The sequence below is a fragment of the Grampus griseus genome (assembly GCF_964374135.1).
Source record: "Grampus griseus genome assembly, chromosome: 18".
Lineage (NCBI taxonomy): Eukaryota > Metazoa > Chordata > Mammalia > Artiodactyla > Delphinidae > Grampus > Grampus griseus.
The window spans coordinates 54960848-54976381 of record NC_139012.1 but is presented as its reverse complement, the minus strand read 5'-3'; the positions used below and the strand labels follow the sequence as shown (position 1 = coordinate 54976381).

Sequence of the window (15534 nt, the reverse complement as noted above, 5' to 3'; positions counted from 1 at the left end):
GGCATGTGGGATCTTCCCGGACCGGGGCACGAACCCACGTCCCCTGCGTCGGCAGGCGGACCCTCAACCACTGCGCCACCAGGGAAGCCCAAATTTTGGTATTTTGAAAACTTTCTCTATTAGAAGTTGTATCCATGTGTACTGTTCTACAATGTGCATGTTGGATATGGAATGGTAAAAGTAGGTGTGGCCACAAGAGACGAGAATGAGGCTTGGGAGGAGGAAGTTTATTATACTCACAGATCTCAGAGAGGAGGTGATCATGTGCCACTCAGGGCTACAGGGGAAACACCAGATTTGGCAGAAGATGGGAGCAAGGGGAAAGTCTAGGCCAATGTCTTCAACAGAGTTTGTTTGGAAGAGGCGACGTAGGGCAGAGTAAAGTTTAGGATTGGCTCGTTTGAACAATTCAAGTGGTCTCTGGGCTATAGAAGTGGCCTCTAGTTGCCTGGTATCTGGCCCTGGGATGATTTTAGAGCAGAGGGAATATTTTATTGGTGTGTGAGAATTAGATAAGGAGGTGGTTGGGGCCACAGACTTGGAATTGGCTGGTTTGTATGTGAAAGATGTGCTCCTGGTCAAGCCCTTTGTTCTAAGAAGGGCTAACCTTGGGAGAAGCAGTCTCTCAGCCTGCAAACTTTTTGAGATGTAAAGACATAATAAAATACAGAAAAATTTAAAAGATTAATGCATATATTTTAATAGTGTACAAGATCACCTATTTTCTCACAACTTCAACATTAACAAATTTATGTTTGGTAATCTGGTGAAAAATGACATCCAGTTGTAGTTTTGAGTCATCTGTATTTCTTTTTTTTGCTCTTTTTCTTCTATTTTCTCATTCATTCACTAAAAAATATTAACTGCTTACAGTATGCCATGTACTTACGATGTGGGCACCCTCAGAAAGCTTACATTTTAAGAAATGAATAGGGCCCATTAGAGAGAAAACTACACAACTTTAGAGAGACCTAAGAAAACTGACTAACTGAAAGGACAATGTTGATAGATGAGAAGAATCAATGTGAAAAACAATTATGCCAGCTATTACCAACTCAGTAGGTGTGGTATGGGATCACAGAGTTTTGGGGGGAAGGCAGAGGTGGCAACTTGAAATAATGAATAGATATGAACATTTTTAAACCGAAAGGTACTATGAGGGTATCTGCTTCACCAGATGTTAAAACATACTATGAAAACACAATAATGAAACCAGTGTGGTGCTGGTACAATAACAGACAACCAGAAACAAACTCTAGTTTATGTATGATGGGTGAGCAAGTACCATACTATTTTAATTATTACAGTTTTTCAATACTTAAAAATCTGGTTGTTTCCCCCAGTACAGTTTTCAGAAGTTATAAAAATTGCATTAAAAAACAAAAACTGCTTTTGACTGTTTGGATTATGCTTCTTTGAATACGATTTCATCCAGAAACCAGACCTCATAGATCCAGGTGTCATAAGGGTTATCCACATATACCCACAATATTAACATGCTTAGCCAAAAAAAACACAAAACAAAACAAAACAAAACAAAACCCCACAGTGGCCATGGGGGAGGGGTCAGAGATTACTGGGACTTTTTTTTAAACACTTATTTCTCTATTGTTTAGAATTTTTATATATAATAAAAATACATTGACTTTATAATCTCCTAACCATACAAAAATATAGGCAAAACAATATAATAGAAAGGTGTGATGGTAGACATGATATCAAATATTTAACTTCTGCAAAAATCCAGTAATTGAAGCTGGTATATTCTCTACTTATTCTTTCAAAGCAAATAGAAAAGTATTATTTTTCATGATTTGATTTACTAAAATTTTTGTGTTTGTCAAGTCTTTTCTGAGCAATCCTTAAAACCAGTTTCAGTTTAAGGTGAACGGCCTTTAAACTTCTGAGAATACTGTCTTGTTACAAAGGTAAAGGAGATAATTTAAAGAATGCATCAAAGAGAAACACTTCACATAATGAGGTGTGGTTTTAAAAATGTCCTCAGATTGTTTATTTTGTATGAGCTAAATATGTGGGTAAAATATAGCAGTACTCCATTTATATCTTATTATCTTTTCCAATTGAGGAGAGTCAAGCACCAAAGTGCACTGCTTATTAGCTAGATGACAAATGGGCTTGGAGAATGTAAAATACTTCTCTGTAACACTATACATTCGTGAAATAGCCAAGTAAGTATACTGAACAAATATAAAGACAAGTCTCCAAATACTATCTGTCTCACCAATGCTAAGTTGACACTGATCAGTATTAGAAGAAAAAAAAATATATTTAATTTACTCTTTCATAAAGTTTTTAATAAGCTATAATTTTCTTACATGTACACTAGTAACCTTAAAAAGACAAATACTACCAAATGTTAACTACTGTACAATTTATAAAAAATATAATTTTAAGAAGTTGGAATAATAAAGGGAAGGTACCTACTTCAAATGGATTAAATAAGAAAATGCCACTTCTTAAGAAATTTCACCAGGAAATGGAAAATTTCCAATTTGTCTAAAGGAACACTAAAACCTTTTACTGAAGTCAGAGACCTTTTGCTATTTTTGTTCAAGACTTCATCTACACAGTTTCAAATAAACCCTAAAAAATATTATCCAGTACATATAAGGCCGCTACACAGAGTACATGACGGGAAAAAAGGACTCCGTCAGAATGAGAAGTCGTGAAGAACAGAGAGATGTCTTGCTCACCTTTACATCTCCAGTTCCTAGCACAGTGCCTGGCTCAAGGCGAAAATGCTTAAGCAATGGTTGTTGCTTTGCATTGAACCAGGCAGATACACCCTTCTACCTTTGGTTCGATTTTCATTCCATATTAAGCACGACCTAAGCTTCAGTCCTGGTTCTTGGCCCTTGATGTTAAACTGAATAAAGCAAGCCAATATGCATACACTTTCTACATCAGTTCTTCTGACAGGATCCTCAGGACTGACTCATCACGGGCTGTGAATCTTCTCTTATGTGGTCTAATTCTTATTTCTTGGATAATATCTGCATGCAAAAGTAATGCATTTTCAGTGCAGTACAAGTATGTTCATATGAGTAAGAATGGAATAAAGGCCTTTCTTTTCCATGTTTTAAATAACAGATACATAGCATCTTATGACATAATTAGCAATTTTTAGACACTGAACATAATACACTGTATTACAATGCAATGTGGTAGGCTTCCATTTTAGGAACAAAAATCAATTTCACATGAAAAAAGATTTATTTTACATTTAGAATAAGTCTAAATTTTTAGCATTTAAGTACTGTAAAATAAACAGAGAGGAGCTTTTAAGATGTATTGTCTCCATTCTGTCCAAAAAGCCCGTACAAAAAGCTTTTTTTACAGTTATTGATCATCACCTCGTTGCCTTAAATTTCTAGATTTTCCATTTTCAATTCTTCTCTTTTTGAAGACTGGGGCCACTCCATCTGCCACGACTCCAAGAGAAGTCACTGTTTTTTCTTTAAAAACCACTTTGGGTTCCCCACCAACATCAGCCTCTGAAGTTGATACATATTCATTCTCAGCGCTTGGAAGTTCCAAATCTACCTTCTCACTGGAACAGAAAGTAAAAATAGAACCATTATTTGACAGAGTAAGATAAACTTTCACCTAATGTGTGAGCCCACCAAAGCCTCAAGGTCTTCTTTCTAATGATAATAATAGAAGTTAGAAGCTGGTCGTTTGGGAGTAGGAAACTATTTTAAAACACTGATTTTATAATATTATTTAAGATACTGAGCACCTGTTTATGTGGACACATGAGGAAAAGTCCCATCTATTCTTTTGTTCCTGTTGGGTGTATCACTGACGGAAATGCTTGTACTTATGATTAGCAGTATAAGTTACACAGGTGGATAAATGAGAAGTATCTTTGGAAACGGATTTTGCTGTGGACTGACAAGGACTCTGAAGGCTTACACAGCACAAGACGAAAACCATGGAATCCCAATGTTCTGGTGTAGCGGACTCCGTGAGACTGTTTGCCTAGCATCTCTTTTCTAGGACTAGCCCTTCAACTATCCACTTGGTTAGTATGAATAATCAGACGACTAGTACAGAGCTCAGTACCTAATTAATATGAACCTATCATAGTACCCTACCGTCTACATAGTCAACTGGTTTGTGAAAGAGTAAGTAAGTCACACCATACCCATCAGTCCCGACCATGAGCTTTTTGAACATGGACCAGAAAGACCATTATGTTTAATACTCTAGTGGCTAAGAATGTAAAACCTGTTGGGAACCATATGTCCTATTTAGAGAAAGGAGTTCTGCAGAGATAGAGAGTAAGGCTGGCATACAAAGAAAAGTAGGATGGGAGATGGAGAATCCTGCCAGTGTTTCAGGCCTGGTTCCAATAATTCGTGAGGCCCAATTCCTACCCCTCCTACAACTTGTAGGTAGAACCTTTCTGGGAATCTTTGAACTAATAACCTCTTTTTTCAATTTAAGGTAACTCAAGTTTCTATCACTTGAAACCAAAAGATTACCTGGTCAGCATGAAAGGAAGCGTGATGACAATAGAGAAAAGGGAATAAAAAGTAAAGGTATGATTTAAATGTTAGAAGTCCCAGATATTATATTTCCCAGTTGAGAAACCCCATCTAAGAAGAGTGAAGATTATACAGATCTACACTCCTCAATCTCAGAAGAACACAGGTAATGTAGTCATTCATCTTGATTCTTGGAAATAAAGGGAGAAAAACCTTTCCTGGAGGCCAGGAGAAGTGTGAAAGGTTATGGTAGATCTACAGTAGTAGTTAACTCTAATAACAGCAGCTATATAGTGAATGTCTACTATAAACCAGACAATGCACTAGGCACCTGGAATAGAAATATTCTCTTTTTATTTGGGGTCTTCTAGTTAGTGTCTTTTTTAGCACTAGAACACCTTTTAACTTTTTTTCCCTTTTGGGAACCACCTCTTCTCCCTTCTGAGTTTTGAGCTTAATTTAGTTCAGGTCCAGTCAGAATTCACAGTGGTTAGCTCAGGAATAGGAACTGGGTATGTGATGAAAGCTAACCAGGATCACTTTTGGAAGTCGCAAAGCAGCACCTCTTTTTTGCTGGGATCTCTAACTGTAAGTATGATATAAGCCTAAAGCTTTGCTATCAAGTGGGGAGAGCCTGTGAGAAAGGCAGTCAAGTCAGAGGAAAGCAGAGACAAAAGTCAGAGACATTCACAGTGATTTCTCATCAACTACGGCTCTTGACAACTGCAGTTTAGAGATAACATGATTTTTAGGTGTTTGCTTAGAATTTAATATATGCTATTCAGTTCAATTATCTTAAAAGTACATGATAACAAATTTGCTTCCCTCTCACACAGACCATGTAGAAAGGTCTGTGGTGGTAGAATTGAGAGATCTTTTTATGTTCCAACCTATATATACATGGGTTAAAAAACAGGTTTAAAAGAGGTCTCTAAGCATTGTAATAATTTTTAAAAATGTAACAATAGTTAGGAATTTGCTAGGATTGCAAAAAACAAAATAAAGAACATAAGTACAAAGGATATAAGAACAAGGAAAATTTCAAATCAGTAATGGATAATTCAAAACTAGAAAAACCAAAACCAAAAACTATTCTATATAATATAAAACTTGAGGAAGAAGCTATCTTAGTAGATCATGATGTTATATAACATTTCCTCAAAATCTGATGAGGGGATGCAAGAAATAGGAATTCTCACTGGAACAGGTCCTAAATTTGATTTGTTTTGAATAGAGACGCCTTCCAAACTTTATTGTATTAAAAATATATGTTAAATGCCATTTTTGTTTGCTTTTCCTACTTCCCTATCTTCCCTTAGATTGCCAACAATGGTGCTTTCCAAGAAGGCCAGCAGCCCCTAAAGTTGATGGGGTATTCATTCTTGGCTTTGTATTTTTATGTTTTTACAGGAGTGGAAACTGAGGCTTAGAGAGAAGTTAAATAACTTGGTCAACTAAACTGTTAAGGTAGTAATATTATTTGGATTAAAACCCAGGCCTGTGTTGATCTAAAACCTATATTCTTCCCCCTAGACCACTCTGCTTCTGGGTGAAACTAAGAAATTCCATTAGCCAAGCAGAGAAAGATTTTGAGTAATGAAGAACAGTAGGGTTTGGTCGCTGGACAAATGAATCTCTGTCCAACAAAATCTATGAGAGACTCATTTAATTTCACAATCTTGGTGTTTTGTGTTGTATTTTGATAAAGTGATCAAGTCATAGTATTACTTCTTAAGTGGGATTACGGGAGAGATAAAATAGAAAAAGAGTCCATTTTTGAAATCATGGTCCTAGGGAATTCCTAAGTGGAAGCTAACAGAAGTGGCAGTGAAGTAGGATATACACCTGTGTGACATAATCAGAGGAAAAGAAGTTTGTATTTGAAAGAAAAGAGTCTGCAAATAAAATATCTTACAGAGAATACACCTTCTTTTCAAATAACTTTAGAACAGTTACAAAAAATAATTACACAAACACTTCCTCAAAACCACGGTCATTTCCAAATTCAAAATGTAAAAATTGTAAAGGTTATAATACCTGAACACAATGTAATAAAGGTGGGAAAAAAACCCCAAAACTTCCACCTATGTAGAGATTTAAAAATAAGTCCTTTTGGAAAACCACCAAGTCAAAAAAGAGTAAGCAAAAACACAATATTAAATTGTTCCAAAAACAATGAAATCAAGGAATCATCACCCAAAGTTTATGTGATATATGGACAGAATTATATTCACAGACAATACAGCTTTGATTATTTTCATTAAGAAATAAGAACAGACCCCTTCCTTACCTCCTGTCAATAGTCTTAAGTGTTCATCTGAAGAAAGAACAAACACAAAGAAACTTAAGAAAAGTCAGGGGAAGAAAATTACAAAAGTAGAAATGAAGAAACAGAAAATCCATTAATAAATGGATATGTAATAAAATACACAGTTAAAAGTAAGAGCTGATTCATTAAGGAAAAACAAATTTAAAAAGCCTTTAGTGGAGACCCCAGTCTTCATTCCCACAAAATGATCAACAATTAGATAGCTACCCACGAAGAAAAACAGCTCTAGGAGAGCTCTGGAGTCCATTTAAGAAATTTAAGCAACACAGTGGAACAAAATACAATGAGAATAATTGCAAAAAAAGATAAGAAAGACAACTTCACTTTGCCTGCATCATCCCATCCCCCGAGCTGACACCGCTCAGAGACAAGAGGAAACCTCCCAGTTGGAAACAGTTCCCCTCAACATGAAAAGAAGAGTGGGTGGGTGACCAGCTGATGCAGCCTTTTGGGCCACTGCAGGAAGGTCCTGCTTAGGTTTCACTCCACCCACAATGGCGAAGGTGAGACCTATAGAGACTGCTAGGAACAAGGAAAAAAATCAGGGACGACCAAGAACAGCCATGCAGTGGGAGTGATTGCAGTTCACAGTGATCTGCTCTGCAGGCAAACAAAGCAGCTTTTGCCACTGAAGAAAGAACCAACAGACATCACAGCTGCTTCAGAGCCCTGCAGATTTCACCAGGTATTGTGCTGCACAGCTATTAGCTTTCACTTATGTCAGCTGCCTCAGTCCCTTTGCCCTTGCCACTGCCAGAGCCCAGGAACCACACTGCAGTCAGCTCAGGCCTCTGTGCAAGATGGCAGCCTAGACTCCCATGGCTGACCCCACTGCCATTTGCATGCTTGGGGCTAGCCCCACCAACTCTGCACTTGCATGGTGCTGCCCTGACACCCATCACCAGCCTCTACTGCAGTGCTTACCCTCAGGGGAAGATTGTGCAGCCATGGGAAAGCACCCCGACAGCCAGGGTCCCTGAAGCTGTCAGTGAACGTGTAGTTGACTCTGGCCCTTTGCTGCCTGCCTGGCCCCGACCACTACATACACAGGCATCTATAGCTGGCCCTGCAGCCGAGTGCATTTCACCACCAGAGCCGGCCACCACCACTGCCTGTCCTGGTCTCTAGCTGCTGGACCTGGAAGTGCTGCTGAGGACCCCAACAGCCCTTGCAGCCACTGTGGAACCCTTGCAGTGTTTGCCAAGAACCACACAGTTGTTGGATTCTAGTGACCTGAGCTAAAGTGATGACAACCCCCCAGCCCCACTGCTGCCACATGCCCCCTTGGTGGCCGGTACCACCAGACCTGCTCCAGTGTGCCCCACCTGCAGGTGGAAGTTTTCCCATAGTGACATTAGTCTATAAAGTCTACAAGAGGTTATTCCTTTTTCAAATGTGTAGACACCTACACGAGGCTGCTAGGTTCACCAAGAATCAGGGAAAAATGCCTCTACCAAAAGAATACAGTAAACTTCCAGTAACTAGCCCAACCATCCAACAAAGAATTCAAAAAAACTGTTCTACAGATGCACTGAGAACTATAAGAGAATACAGGCAAACAATTTAATGATATCAGGAAAACAACAGAAGAACAAAATGAGAAATTCAAGAGAGATAAAAAAACATAAAAAAGAACCAAACAAATCTTGGAGCTGAATAGTACAATGACTGAACTGTAGCATTCAATAGAGAGCTTCAACAGCAGACTCGACCAAGCAGAAGAATCAGTGAGTTTGAAGACAGATCATTTGAAATTCTGTAGTCAGAGGAGAAAAAAAAGAGTGAAAAGGATGAAGAAACCCTATGGGACTTTTGGGACACAATCAAGAGAACTAATGTATGCATCCTTGGAGTCTCAGAAGACGAAGAGATGGAAAAAGGGGCAGAAAGATTATTTAAAGAAATAATGGCTGAGGGAATTCCCTGGTGCATCAGTGGTTAGGACTCTGCTTTCACTACTGAGGGCGCAGGTTCAATACCTGATCGGGGAACTAAGATCCTGCAAGCCACATGGTGTGGCCAAAAAAGAAAAAAAAGACAATGGATGAAAACTTGAAAAATGTGGGGAGAGATTTATGGGTCCAAGTTGAAGTTAGTAGGTCACCTCAAAATTTCAATCCAAAAAGATCTTTTCCAAGACACATTTTACTAAACCTGTCTAAAATCAAAGAATTTTAAAAGCAGCAAGAAAAAAGAATTTCTCTCATACAAGGGAATTTCATAAGGCTAACAGCAGATATTTCAGTGGAGACCAGGATGATATATTCAAAGTGCTGAAAGAAAGAAAAAAAAAAAAGCTAACCAAAAATACTTTACCAAACTAAACTGTCCTTCAGAAATGAAGGTGAGATAAAGACTTTCCCCCCCAAAATAAAAAAACCCGCTGAGGGTATTCATCATCACTAAAAGTGCCTTATGAGAAATGCTGAAAGGTTGCTAATTACCAACATGAAAACACACAAAACAATGGTAAAGGTAAGCACAGAGTCAGATACAAACCAGTTTAATAATATAATATGGTGTCCTGTTAACTACTTAACTCTAGTATAAAGGTTAGAAGACAAAGGTATTAAAAATAGCTATAGCTAAAACAATTTGTTAATGTATACACAATATATAAAGATGTAAATTGTGACATCAAAATAATACTGTAAATCAACTATGCTTCAATAAAACATTAATGGGGGGCAAGTGAAAAGGTACTTTTTGTATTCAACCAAAGTTGTTATTAGCATAAAACAGACTGTCATATATATATGATCTTTCATATAAGCAGCATGGTAATTACAAAGCAAAAACCTAAAATAGACTCACAAAAGATAAAGAGAAGGAAATAAAAGCACACCACTATGGAAACTCATCAATTCAAAAAGGAGAGAGAAAAAAAGGAAAAAGGGAACTACAAAACTGCCCCAAACCAATAAGATGACATTAGTTAAGTCCTTACGTATATTAATCTAAATGTAAACAGATTTAATTCTCCAATCAAAAGGTACAGAGTGGTGGATGGATAAAAACACAAGAACCAACTATATGCTGCCTACTAGAGACTCACTTCAGATTTAAAGACACACATAAGCTCAAAGTTAAGGAATGGAAAAGGATATTCCATGCAAACAGAAACCAAAAGAGGGCAGGGGTAACTATATTTATATCAGACAAAATAAACTTTAAGCCTAAAATGGTAACAAGAGACAAAGAAAGTCATTATATAATGATAAGGGGGTCAATTCATCAAGAAGATGTAACAACCTTAAATATATATGTGCCCAACACTGGAATATATTAAGCAAAAACTAACAGGTATGAAGGGAGAAATAGACAACAACACAGTAACAGCAGAAGCCTTAAATAAACCACTTTCAACAATGGATAGATCATCCAGAGAGAAAATCAACAAGGAAACATCGGACTTGAACAATACTTTAAACCAAATGGAACTTACAGACATATAGAGAACATTCCGTCCAACAGCAGCAGAATACACATTCTTTTCAAGCACACACAGAACATTCTCCAGGTCAGATCACCTAATAGGTCACAAAATAAATCTTGGCAAATTTAAGAAGACTGAAATCATACCAGGTATTTTTTCTGACCCAAATGGTAAAAAACCAGAAATCAATAACAGGAAGAAAGATGGAAAATTCACAAATATATGGAAGTTAACACACTCCTGAACAGTTAATGGGACAAAAAAGAAATCAAAGGAACTCAAAAAATATCTTCAAACAAATGAAAATGGAAACACAATATACCAAATCCTATAGGATGCTGCAAAAGCAATTCGAAGAGGAAAGTTTATACTTGATAAATGCCTAATTAAGAAAGAGATAGATCTAAAAAAAACAACCTAACTTTACACCTCAAGGGACTAGAAAAAGAACAAACTAAGCCCAAAGTAGCAGAAGGAGGGAAATAACAAAGATCAGAGCAGAAATAAATGAAATAGAGACCAGAAGAATAGGAAAGATAAGAAACCTAAAAGCTGGTTTATTGAAAAGAAAAACAAATTTGACAAACTTTTACCTAGACTAAGAAAAAAAGAGAAGACTCAAAATCAGAAAAGAAAGAGGAGACATTAAACTGATACCACAGAAATAAAAAGGATTGAAAGAGACTACTGTGAAGAATTATACACCAACAAATTGGATAACCTAGAAGAAATGGATACATTCCTAGAAACATACAACCTACCAAATGAATTGTGATAAACAGAAAATCTGAACAGATCAGTGACAAGGAAGGATACTGAACCAATACTTAAAAACCTCCCAACACAAAAAAGGCCAGGACCAGATGGTTTCATTGGAGAATTCTATAAAACATTTAAAGAATAATTAATGTCAATCCTCCTCAAACTCTTCCAAAAAACAGAAGAGAATATTCCCAAACTCATTACAGGAGGCTGGCATTACCCTGATACCCAAGCCAGATAAGGACACTACAAGGAGAGAAAACTATAGACCAATATCCTCGATAAATATAGATGCAAAAATTCTCAACAAAATATTAGCAAACTGAATTGAACAGCACATTAAAAGGATCATACACCATGATCAAGTGAGATTTATCCCTGAGATGTAAGGACAGATGGTTCAACATTTGCAAATCAATTCATATTGATTGAAGAAAGATAAAAATCTTATGATCATCTCAACAGATGCAGAAAACACATTTGACAAAATACAACATCATTTCGTGATAAAAATACTCAACCACTTGGGAATAGAAGGAACATAACATCACAAAGACCATATATGACAAACCTACAGCCAATATCATACTCAATGGTGAAAGACTGAAAGCTTTCTCTCTGTGATCGCAAACAGGACAAGGCTGCCCATTCTTGCCACTCCTATTCAACATAGTACTAGACGTCCTAGCCAGATCAATCAGGCAAGAAAAAATAAAGGCATCCAAATTGGAAAAGAAGTAAAATTATCTCTCTTTGTAGATAAGATGATCTCATATATAGAAAACCCTAAAGACTCCCCATGCCCCCCTCCCCCTCCAGCAAACTGTTGGAACTACTCAATAAATTCAGTAAATTTGCAGGATACAAAATCAAAATACAGGAAATTCCCTGGAAGTCCAGTGGTTAAGACTCTGCGCTTCCACTGCAGGTGGCGCGGGTTCGATCCCAGATCAGGGAATTAAGATCCTGCAAGCTGCACAGAGTGGCCAAAAACAAAACCAAAATCAAAATACAGAAAGCAGTTGCACTTGCATACACTAGCAACAAAACATTTGAAAAAGAAAAAAGAAAACAATCCCATTCACAATGCATCATAAATGATAAAACACTTAGTGATAAATTTAACTGAGGTGGTGAAAGTTCTGTATACTGATAACTACAAGACACTGAAGGAAATTGAAGACACAGACAAATAAAGATATCCTGTGTTTATGGATCAGATCAATTAATATTGTTGTAATGTCCATACTACTCAAAGCCATCTGTAGATTCAATGCAATCCTGATCAAAATTCCAATGGTATTTTTCACAGAAATAGAAAAACAATCCTATAATTTTTATAGGAACCACAAAAGACCCCAAACAGTCAAAGCAATCCTGAGAAAGAAGACCAAAGCTGGAGGCATCACACTTCCTGATTTCAAACTATACTACAAATCTTTAGTAATCAAAACAGTATGATACTCTCATAAAAACAGAAACATAGACGAATGGAAAAGAATTGAGAGCCCAGAAATAAACGCTCACATGTAGGGTCAACTAACATTTGACAAAGGAGCCAAGACTATTCAATAGGGAATATATATTCTCTTCAATGACTGGTGTTGGAAAAATTGGGTAACCACATGCAGAAGAATGACATTGGACCCCTATATCACATCACTCACAGAAATTAACCCAAAGTTTATTAAACACTTAAACATAAGAAATGAAACTGTAAAACTGCCAGAAGAAAACATTTAAAAAAAGCTCTACCTGACACTCGTCTTGGCAATGATTTTTTGGATATGACACCAAAAGCATGGTCAACAAAAACAAAAATCAACAAGTGGGACTACATCAAACTAAAAGCTCTGGGCAGCAGAAGAAATAATCAACAAAATGAAAAGGAAACGTACAGAATGGAAGAAAATATTTGCAAATCATATATTTGCTAAAGGGTTAACATTCAAAATATATGAAAAACTCATAACCCAATTACAAAATAACCCCAAAGAATCCAATTAAAAAATGGGCAGAGAAAATGAATAGACATTTTCTGAAGAAGACATACAAATGGCCAAAAGGTACATGAAAAGATGCTTGACATCACTAATTGACAGAGAAATGTGAATGAAAACTGCAATATCACCTCATACCTGTTAGAATGGCTAGTATTAAAAAGACAAGAGATAACAAGTGTTGGTAAGGATGTGGAGAAAAAGAGATACCTTCAGCACTGTTGGTAGAAATGTAAATTGGTACAGACACTATGGAAAACAGTATGGAGGTTCCTGATATTAAAAACAGGACTACCATATGATCCAAGATTCCCACCTCTGCATATACATCCAAAGGATATACAAACAGGATCTTGTAGAGATACCTGCACCCCCATGTTCACTACAGCATTATTCACAGTAGCCAAGATATGGATAAAGAAGATGTGGTAGATACATACAGTGGAATATTATTTAGCTATGAGAAAGAAGGAAATCTACCATCTGTGACAACATGGAGGGACCTTGACAGCACTGTGCTAAGTGAAATAAGACAGAGAAAGACAAATACTATATGATACCATTTATATGTGAAATTGAAGAAATCCAAACTTACAGAAACAAGAGTTACAGAAGTGGTTACCAGGTCTGAAGAATGGGGGAAATGGGGAGATTGAGCAAAAGGTACAAATTTCCAGTTGTAAGACTATTTGGGGGAATCTAATTTATAGGATGGTGATTATAGTAATCATACTGTGTTACATACCTCAAAACTGCTAAGAGACTAGATCTTAAATGTCCTCACCACAAAAAAGCCAACCAACCAACCAAACAGAAACATGGTAATTAAGTGTGACATGGAGGTGTTAGCTAACACTATTGTGGTAGTCATTTTGCAACATGTCAATCAAATCAACACACTGCACACTTTACTTATTTATTTATTTTGGCTGCACCATGCGGCTTGTGGGATTTTAGTTCCCCAACCAGGGATTGAACCCAGGCCCTCGGCAATGAGGGTGTGGAGTCCTAACCACTGGACCACCAGGGAATTCCTATGCACACTTTAAACTTACACATGTTATATGTAAATCATAGTATCTTAACACAGCTGGAAAAAAATTCTTTAACAAATATCATCCCAAAAGAATAAAAAAGTTTACAATGTGAAAGGATTTAAAAATTGAAAAATTTCAACATACAGGAAGTTTAATGTATTACCATATGCTTTAAATTTTAAGCCCTTGATGAAACACAAGATTTTAGGGGAAAATATGAATTACAGAAACTGACTAGCTGAAGCTATTTCCTACCCCTGCCCCCCCTAACACCAGCTGCAGCATGTAACAGTGACTGAGTGCTTAGGTGTTCTAGGTACCAAGTATGAACACAGTGATAAATGTGTTAACTTGTTTTTTTCTAATTTATTCCTCACAATAAATTAGAAATTAGGCAGGAACTATTATTATCCCATTTTACAGATGAAGAAATTGAGGCTCATGTAGATTAGGCAACTTGCCTAATGTCACATAGATAGTATCCAAGAGACTAAAAAAGCTATCAAAACTTACCTCCCCCTAGAACTCCAGGACCAGAAGATTTTACTAGTGATTTTTTTAAAAAACTTTCTAATCCCAGGGAAACTATTAACCATTTTAGAACATTAAAGAAATGGAAAGCTACCTAATCCATTTTATTTAGCATAAGTCAGATACAAAAATCTCATAAAATTATCATACATTTAACAAACAAAAACAAAACTAAACCATAGACCACCATTTCCCAATCAGTTTTCCACACCAGCGCTATGGCTACTGAAATTCACCAAAATATATTTCTGATAATAATCCTTGAACAATCCAGAAATAAAGCACACTTCCTTAACATAATAAAGATTATCTATCTTAAGCCAATAGTCAATATAATCCTCAATATAAATTTTAGAGACATTTCTATTGATATCAGCAACAAAACAGATGTGTAGAAATGCCCACTCCCTTTATTATTATATAACATTGGGCTTAAAAATGTAACTAAAATAAATACGACATGAAATAAATAGGAAGTAGTATCAACAGAAAAAAATAAAAAATATTTGCAGACAAGTTTCTACATGGAAAACCCAAGACTCAAAAGAGTAAGTCTTAAAAATAATAAAATAATCAGCAACATAATTGGACACATAGGCTTTTTCACACCACAATTACTGGTTTACAAAATAATGGAAAAAATGGACTAAATCTGCAATTAAAAATAGCAAAATATATAAAAGCTTATTCAGGTACTTAATAAACATGTACTAAGCACCTATTATGTGCCAGTCACTGTTTTTAGTCCTGGGGTTACAGAAATGAATCAAGTAGACTAAGTGGCTACTTAGCTTACATTCAAGAAATGCAAGCATGAGACTTACACTACAAAATGACTTGAGTAAAAAGAGGCATGTACAACATTTTTTGATGAAACTATGAAATATTGAAAACATCAATTTTTGCCAAATTCAACAAGTATAATTTA

General features: G+C 36.4%; 1 protein-coding gene across 1 annotated transcript in view; it reads right to left on the bottom strand.

The window, feature by feature from the left end:
* Positions 1–697: 697 nt before the first annotated feature.
* WBP4 (WW domain binding protein 4) overlaps positions 698–15534 on the bottom strand; it is a 33527-nt gene continuing 18690 nt past the window's right edge. Inside the window, exon 10 of the mRNA XM_082675698.1 lies at positions 698–3571. Within this exon, the coding sequence (XP_082531824.1) occupies positions 3361–3571 (211 nt within the window). The 3' untranslated portion in view covers positions 698–3360. The remainder of the gene's footprint in view (positions 3572–15534) is intronic.